The 9,172-nt window shown below is 43.8% G+C and overlaps 1 protein-coding gene across 1 annotated transcript; it reads right to left on the bottom strand.

Annotated features, from left to right (window-relative positions):
- Positions 1-996: 996 nt before the first annotated feature.
- MARVELD2 (MARVEL domain containing 2) lies at positions 997-8,908 on the bottom strand. The gene is made up of 6 exons (XM_009473247.2): positions 7,542-8,908; positions 5,949-5,981; positions 4,671-4,807; positions 3,614-3,785; positions 3,151-3,201; positions 997-2,207 (listed from the first exon to the last, which is right to left on the bottom strand). Exons 1-6 carry the CDS (start codon positions 8,661-8,663, stop codon positions 2,091-2,093), a joined length of 1,632 nt encoding a protein of 543 aa, XP_009471522.2. The 5' UTR covers positions 8,664-8,908; the 3' UTR covers positions 997-2,090.
- Between the last annotated feature and the right edge of the window lie 264 nt (positions 8,909-9,172).

Raw genomic sequence — 9,172 nt, forward strand, 5'->3', positions numbered from 1 at the left:
ACCTATTAAGGGTATGGACTGTGAATCTTTCAAAGAAAACATCAAAGTCAGCTTCTTTTTAGCACTTTATAAACATCAGTTGATCCTTAAAACTGGATTAATCTTCTCCTGGTACTGATGCAATGCCCAGAACTTCCACTGAGAAAAAATGAGAAACCTGGGTGTACAGTGAGAGGTCATTTAGATTGCAGGGACTTGGACAAGGACCTCTCTTAGAAAGAAAAGTTTAACAAGTATACAGCACAATAGGTATAAAACACTTGGCCCAGCTCCTTTATAAGGTAGAGAGGCTTCCTTGTCTTTGAAAGGAATAGAAACCTGAACCAGAGAGAGAGGCACCTGAAAAGAGAGGGAGAACGAGGGATAGCACTGACTGTCATCTGATTTCAGAGTGATGAAAGTATTGAGACACCTTCCAGGTAGATGAGACTGAAGGCTTTTAAATGAAGAGGTGCCATGTTTTCAAATTCTCTCAGTGTTCCCATGGTGTCTTGTGTTATTTACTTCATCCACTAAAACTCTTGGAATGAAGTGGCTGATAAAATTGGAATGTCAGCTTTATAAATATGAAAGTGGGTGTATAGCCATCAGGATTGCAGTGTGAACGATAAGGGCTCAAAATTCAGAAGGGATATAACTACCAGAGTGAGGTATATTAATGCATTTCCAGTACTGAAGAACACAGGTGGTACTGTTCTAAACTGGAAACAGCTTTCGTGATGTCTTGCCTTTAAATTAAGGCAGAAGTTGAAAACTTTCTTTTAAAGAAAAAACGATTGCTAACAAAAATTTGAAATAACTGTAACCAGAGCACCTTTTTCTAACAAAATGCCTTTATAAGCAATAGAATAACATAGCTTCACTGGTGTTTGTTTTTTTTTTCAAATTAAAATATATTTCAGAGCAGACAAATTGCAGTTGTGGAAAACTGTACAAAGAAACTATCAATACTTCTAATAATTTTAGTAAGTTAAAAAAGTAAACAAAGATGTGAAAAAGGATCCAAAGAGAAAATTTACTGGCTTATGAAAACATTTGCATATACAAACTTATCCCCAAGATAAAATATAAAAATATATATTGAATTTATGCAGATGTGCTCTGGAAAGCACGTCTATTAAAACGTTTTACCTGGCCTTATAAAGGATACTAATAATTTATACTTTGAATGAGGATTAATTTTGCCATGCTTACTCGTTGAATGCCAAGTTCACAAGCAGCTGCTGCCTAGACAAAAAGTCCTGTTACTTGCTGATGAAGAATGAAGTATTTTGCCTTTAAACCCATGGATTCCTACTAAGATGACCCAGAAAAGGTATGCAGAGCATACTAGCCTACAGCAACACTAATGGAACACTAGCATGAGTCTTATCCTGTACCTCTGTTCCTTAAGGCCACGTATAAATTTGTTGCATCACCTCTAAAGAGGGGAATAAAAAAAGAAAAAACCCAAACCAAAAACCTACACACCACCACCACCGCTCCCTGCCCCCTACTGTGGTTGCTTAAATAGGAAGTTATTTTGCATCTCTTGGGTGAAATTCCAGATAAGTTCTGACATACAGCAGAGCATTTGGAAATACAGTACAAAAAGTCTTATTAAACTCATTTCTGACCTGCCAAAATTATTCAATATGATTAAGCACTCCACCAAACCCCAGCCAGAAAGAACGGCTCAACTCTTTCTGATATCATTAAGATGTCACCTATAAATAAAATCTGAAATTGTTAACGGCATTTCTGTGCAAACTTTTGACATGGTACTTAGCACTGCTTTCTCTGGTGGGCTTCATGAGTTTGCTAATACAGTATTTTCAAATACAGTATTCATATTTAAGAGGCCAGGCTGTGCACTGTTTAATAAAAGCAGAATGTTAGCACGGGCTTTCTAAACTTATCTGATAACTTCATTACATCGATTTAAAATTGGATCTCCATACAAAACCTACCAGTAATGTACAACATCTAAATAAATGACAAAGTGATTAAGCAATCCCCATAGGTATACTCCTCTGAGAGTAAATAAATAGTTTAAAATACGTATATCGATTTAAAATATAGAAAATAGTATCCACAACATGAAGGCATAGCTAAGTTTCTACATTCCAATTCATAACTTTATCATAGTCCTGAATTCGTTGTTTTATGTGAGAAAGCTTATTCTTCAGGTATTCACAACGCTCCTTTTTCTCCAGAAATGCAGGATCCTGCCAAAAATACAAAAACCTTTACATTAATATATTACACTTCCAGACTCTTCCAAGAATAGCCTGTTATCAATTATGTTCTTGATTAAGGACAGTATATAAACATTCTCGAAAAATCACACTCTTTTTCCTTGGCCATGATTTCTTATTTCCTGCTTCCCCTTCCTTCATGAAAGGCTGGAAAAATAGGTTCTGCTTTTATATGCTGTAGTTACTTAGTAAACAGAGGAGTTTTTAAACAGAAATCTGCAAATATAAATGATATCCTACTACATAATTTAGATTTTATAGGTGTGTTGTGGTATGTCTGTTAAACCCCTCCCCCCAAAAAAAGCAATGAAGTTTAACTAACACGGACACAAAATTTCAATTCCATGAAAAAGAAAAGAAGGTATTTGTAATGTATTATGTTTTTAATGGAACACAGGTACACATTTACTGCCTGCATTTAAAAATGACAAAGTGAAACCTCTTGGATTACACTGAAAATTACGTTTTGAAAGTCTGTCTAAGTTCCATACCACAACAAAAATACAAAACTTCTTTTCAAGGGTAAGATTATGTTTTCTGTTGTTAACTCATCTGTTAGCTGTCAGTCAGTGAATATAAATGAACTGGATCCCAAAAAATAACCAATCTTTTGAATGCAGAATGCTAAGAGATGAGACATACTCTCAGAAGACGAAAATGCTTAACTCTTGTGGTTGGGTTTTTCTGACATCTGCCTAACGGAACCATTATTCTCAAAACAGGTTGTTGGCATGAGTGGAGTGGGTTGTGTCCTAACTTTGCCAAAGTTTTAAAAGACAAAATATACAAAGCCCTGTCGTAGCTACAGATACCCTGAGCTACTGAATTGTACCTAGTGTCAGACATATTGGCTATTTACACTCTCTTTGCTATTTGTTAGATTCACTAGCAATGTAAAGCTGAAAACACTCACATTTTTCTTCTTCTTGTATTCTTGCAGAACTTTTGATATCCTTTCCTGTTCCTAATGAGAGAGACCACACATTTTTAAACACTTTGAGTGTGCTCCATGTCTTCATATAAATTCTACAAAATACTCGTCAGAAGTAAAATTCTCATTTGATCAATCCATTCTAGTTGTAACACTTTAGTTGCAAATCTTGCACTTGAGAACTAGTGAAAGTACATTAACTGTAACTCACTCGAACTTGAAAGCTACTAGCATGAAAAAAAACAACCCAGAAAAACATGTATACAACTTAATTGCAACTTGGTATCCTCGACTGATGACCAAACAAGAAATAACATATTTGGGGAAACTTGGTCTCCTACCAAGTCACCACCAGCATTACAAGACATGGTGCCCTCGCTAAAGACAGTCAGAAACCGCCTAATACCACACCTGTTTTCCATGACCCCATTTCATAGGTACTTACATATATGCTTTCAGGATGGTGAGGAAGCTGTCTCATCAATGCATCCAGCTCATCAAACTTTTTTAATACAGCATGTACTTCCACAGACAGTTCTTTATACTCAGCAAACTGGTCATTGAATACTGCTTTGTACCGGTCTCGCATTTCATTTGTTTGAATTGCTGGGTATTTCCTTAAAAAAAAGGACTAGTTTTAGAGATAGGACTTCAACAAACACACGGACCCTTCACCTTGATAGTGTATTTCTGTATTGTTTGCTAATCTCATAACCTGCTGAAATTTGCATGTATGTAAAGCATTGAAATCACAGAATCACAGAATGACAGAATGGTTGAGGTTGGAAGGGAAGTCCGGAGGTCATCTGGTCCAACCCCCCTGCTCAAGCAGGGCCACCTAGAACTGGTTGCCCAGGACTGTGTCCAGACAGCTTTTGAATATCTCCAAGGACGGAGACTCCATAATCTCTGGGCAACCTGTGCTAACCCTCAGAGTGAAAAACATTTTCCTAATATTCAGGTGGAACCTCCTGTGTTTCAGTTTGTGCCCTAGTCTATGGCAAATAGTATAAAAATTAATCCATGATCTCATGCTTCACCATGAAAAGGCCTACCCTTTACAAGGGAGCATGTTATAGATTTAGCACTGAGACAGTACAAGGGTAGTCAAATTTCAGGGGCTAAAAAGCCAAGTAATTTCCCATGGTTTGGGTTTTTTGGTTTTTTTTGTTTTTTTTTTTTTTTTTCCTAAATTGTCTGCGTGGTGGTCTTCTGTTCCTTTGGCAGTTATTGTACTTGCTAGATTATAACGGTCTGCTTTAATATTTGAGGTTTCGGTTGTTTCTTTTAAATTTAAGATTCTTTATGTGTATTAGTGGCTCTATACCATTGATACCAGCCTCCATCCTCTCTATTTTTAATATTAACTTAATAAAGAATTATGAGTTCCCATAGCACATGCACGGCAGAGAATCCATGAGTGTATGTATGAGAAATGCTGAGTGAAAAACATCATTCAAGTATTCTCCACTAAGTCTGTTCATCAAAGTCAAGTCACTTACGCTAAGTAGTCTGGCATCACTATAGGTTTAGGAATGTGGCCTGCAGGTATATGACCATTAAGTAGTTCCGGTTTTCTTTCCACTGATTTAAGCTGCCTGTAAGTGACCTCTTCTCTTGGTCTGTCATCACTTTCATACTGTTTTAAAAGAAAAATAAGTAGTTCTTAATGAAGTCAGTTTTACTTCAAATGCAATATGCATAAACTACAAAATACCCAACTCATTTGAAGACAGAGATACAAGTATTGAGCAGCAGTAGAAGCAAATCATAGACATTTCTTACAACCCTTATTGTAATTAGAAGATTAGTAAAGAGTTACAGTAACGTTTCTCACATAGTATCCATCTTCAGTTTGTCCTAACAGCGGTACCAGTGACAGATAAATACTTCTTGGGGCTTGGAAAGATTTGTCTTGTATGTCTTAAAAATATAATTTAAGGAAGTTTCCTTGGATATCCACCTAATTTGTGAAAGAACAGGAATCACTCAGTTCTCTGGAGTTCCCTTTTCCCCTGGTTTCCTATTGCACAATTTATCCCTTGATCCAGAAATAAAAGCACATGGAGTCTTGTTGGAACACATAAAAAAGGATCCTGATCCAGTACTGAAGCAACAGAGAAAACAGTGGTAGGAAATTCCCAGTATCTTAAACAGGAGACATTTAAGACTGAAATAAGTACACCATCAATTCTCTGGGAATCATCAACATCTGCTGTTAAGACCCTATACAATCTTTGTAGTGTATGCAACCACATCTTCATGCGGCACAAGCACTAAAATTGCTGATACTTCAAAACCGGCAAGGAGTTCTTTAGGGCAGTCTCAGAGACACAGGAATAAGCGGAACTCACAGAGCCCCTACCACTGTGCTTCCACTGGCTATCCTCCAAGTTAAGCAACCAGCCAGGAGGAAAGAGAGTCTCTAAAACCTACAGCGCATCAGATGACCTACTGTTCGAGCCACGCCTGCCAACACTGTGATAAATGCTACAGAACTTGTCACTTCACAAAAGAGGGTAAGAGCACACACAGAGGCAGTCATCAGATTTGCTATTTACAGTAAACTTTATAACCCAGCCTAACGAGGAGTAACTCCTTTACAAGCTTCTTCCGAATCTTCTAGGTAGGAGAATGTTGTCCGGACTACGTTAAAGCATTAAACCTAACCTCTTCCAAGCCAAATAAGTAAATAAGATAGGTCAATCAAAATAGTCACAAGAAAAAGAACAACCATTTGGAAATACCACTAAACAGAAGAATAAATTCCCATTTCCTACCTTCTTTTCTGGAAAAGAGGACTGTGTTTTCATCTATCAAAAAATAGAAAGAACTGTAAGTTTTATTTTCAGCAAAAATAGTACGCAAAAGCAGACTCTTAAAATGTAAACTTTTTCAAAATCATGCTGTACAGAGAATCACATTTATATTTATGTATGAAGAAATTTATCATAAGCAATATTTTCAGATAAGTTGATTTAGAAACTGTTTAAGAACAGTGGAATGAAAACAACCACCCAAAACCCAGAACAATGACAGGATCTCCCAGGGCATAGCTGTAAGGAACAGCTTGCAGGAAATACCCCATTCAGTTTCCAGTCTCCTTTATTATTTCACATTCCAGCTGGTATTAACTCACTGACACTCTGCAGCCTAATTCATTGCCTAGAAAACACGACAGCGCACTGACTGGTAGCTCAGCGAGCAGCTGTTTTGCACAGCACTCTCCAGAGCCTAACCTGTATTATAAAAGTATTCCCTTTGGAAGCATTAAGCAACTGGAATAAAAGAACACGGACAGTCACAGGGAAGAGTGACTGAACACCTTCCGTATAATTCCAGCCACCACCTCATTCTTGCAGGACATATTACAAGTTGGTTAAAAAACTTTTATCAAAGAGCTGCAATGTACTCTTCAAACGGGGAGTCTCAGGTTTATGCAAGATGGTGGAATGGAAACTGGCATTAAATGAAAATGTCGCGAATCAAGACTGCAGTCACAGAGCAGAGCTCTCTCCTACCAAGATCGCTAAAATGCTGTCCCCTCCTTCAGTTAGGCTTACGTAGGCTTCATGTACATTGATTTTTATGCTATGTTAAGTTTTATTAATTTTTTAACGGTTTTCTTCGGTGGTGGTTTCACGGGAAAGAGGTTTTACACAAATTACTTTGAATTCTCTAGTTGATAGTGGTAAGTCTCTACTATTACATTTTATCATTAACCAGGTGAGTATTGAATGCAATCTAGTAAGGGTAAGGTCAGCAGCAACGCAACATACTTGATGTGAAAAAGATGAAGTTGATTAAAATCTCGCCAACTCTGTTATTACTATTATTTTCCAATACCTATTGTAAGGAAAACTGAAAAGACATAAAAAGAAGTAGCCTGGAGTTTTGCTTGCAAAGTAAAAGTAAGTATTTCACGTTCTTCACGCTAGCACTGAACGTGCTGAAAGCACGGTCTTCATATAGATGCGAGGTGGCTTTAAGCCTAACCCTGCTGAAGAGCCGAACAAGGACATTGTTCATTCCTTCCTTTGTTTGGAAAACAGACACCAGGAAGCAGTTCCTCGGCTGACGCAGGAAGAGAGCTGAGCATTACAAGGAGAACAGAGCCAGCTCCTTACCAACGCGAATTAAAAAAAAAAAAAACAACACAAAACCTCCAAGAATTTGCATCAGACATCTTAAAAAAAGCCTTTCATTTGGCAATCTCAAATACTGTTAAGACTGGTGGAAGTTCACCCTCAAAGGCCAGGGACCTGCTGCAGAGAAGGCACCTGATCCGACCCCATCTGTGGCACAGAGCGATCTTGCAGGTGCTCCCCACCGCTCCATGCCCAGTAGATACAAACCGGTAATTAAGGACTTACCTCTCGCTCCATTAATTCCCGGTGCCTCCTAGCTCCTTCATGCCGCCATAACTTTAGAGAAACCACCGCGCTGATTAGATAGATGATCACTGTGACAAACAAGAAGATGATCGCTGCTGTCTGACCTCCCTCTACACGGCAAAAGGATGCATTTATCGGCGTCTTAAACAAGGGGTAATAGCAGAGCCCACCGCGGTTGGTGTCGTTTACGTACACTATGGCAGCCGACATGTACAGCAAGAACAAGGCCACGTTAATTCCAAACTCGGTCAGAGGCCACCAGCTGGAATCGAGGAGGATGGTCCGGTAGTACATCGACATGCCCAGCACCAGCAGCACTATCGTGACTATCCACGCCATGCCCGCCACCACCAGGATGAAAGGTGTTTTGGGTCCGCTGTAGGAGTAGCCTCCGTAGGCGCTGCCCACCCCGTAGCCGTAGGGCTGCGAGTACCCGAACATGTTGTACCACTCGTTGTCCTTGTGCACGTAAGCCGTGACGCAGGCGAAGACGGCGGCGCCCAGCAGCAGCTCGGCCGCGCAGAGGATCCTGAGCAGGCCGGCCCAGGACTTCATGTAGGCGTAGCGCTGGGTGTAGGCCTCCAGCCGCTCGCCGTACGTCTGGCCGCTGGCGGCGCGGCGCTCCAGCGACCCGAGGGGGTCCCCGGGCAGCATGGCTTCGGCCTCCTTCCGCGAGTTGTAGCTCCCGCCCGAGCCTCCGTAAGGATCCTTGTAGGAGCCGGGCACCGACCGGGGCCCCGGCCGCAGAGGGGCCGGGGAGGGCGGCGGCGAGCACTCCACCCCGTCCGAGATGTACCTGATGTCGGAGGCCGTGCCGTCCCAGCTGGAGCCGTCGTTGCGCCTCCCTCTGAAGAAGTTCTTCCACGAGTCCGGGATGAAGCGCCGGACCGGCTTGAGCTCGGCCGGCCCGCTGGGGCCGGGGCTGCCCTCCGCGGGGCAGGCCTCGGGGCCGAAGGGGGGCTGCAGGGGGAGCGGGGGCGGCGGCAAGGGGGCGGCGGGCCCCGGCTGCGCGTCCCCGGCGAGCGGGGAGCCCGGGCCGGCCCTACGGGGCAGCAGGGACCCGCCGGGCCGCCCGCCCTCCGAGCCGGCGCTCCGCGACATGGCTGGCGCTCGGCCCGGCGTCAGGAGCTCCCGGGCCGCGCTCGGCCGCCTGGCATTCACCCGAGGGGAGGAAGCCGCCGCGGAGTCCAAAGGGCGGCGGGCACCGGGCGGAGGAGAAGGGACGGTCCCGCCGGAGAGTGCGTGAGGACCGGGCCCGGGAGCACCCGGCGCTGCGCCCCGCTCCCCGCCCGGCCGCCCTCGGCACCGGCACCGGCACCGGCACCTGCGCCGCCCCGCCCAGGCGGCCTCACCTGCGGCGGCCGAGCCGCCGTGGCCCGGGCAGGCGGGAGCTTCCGGGGGGCGGCGCGGGGCGGCGGCCCTTCCCGAGCCGGGAGCGGGGAGCGGCCGCGCTGCCGCCCGCGGCAGCCCCGGTGCGGGTCGGCGGGGGAGCGGGGGGGCCGGCGGCGGCGGTGGGCGTGGCGGCTGAGGGGAGGGGCTGGCCCGCAGCCGGCCCGGGTGCCGCGGGGCGCGGCGGTGCCGAGCAGCCCGTGCCGCACCGGAGAGCCGCC

Source organism: Nipponia nippon, unplaced genomic scaffold (genome assembly GCF_047370975.1).
Source record: "Nipponia nippon isolate SJK-2023a ecotype South Korea unplaced genomic scaffold, ASM4737097v1 scaffold_8, whole genome shotgun sequence".
In the NCBI taxonomy this organism is placed as follows: Eukaryota; Metazoa; Chordata; class Aves; order Pelecaniformes; family Threskiornithidae; genus Nipponia; species Nipponia nippon.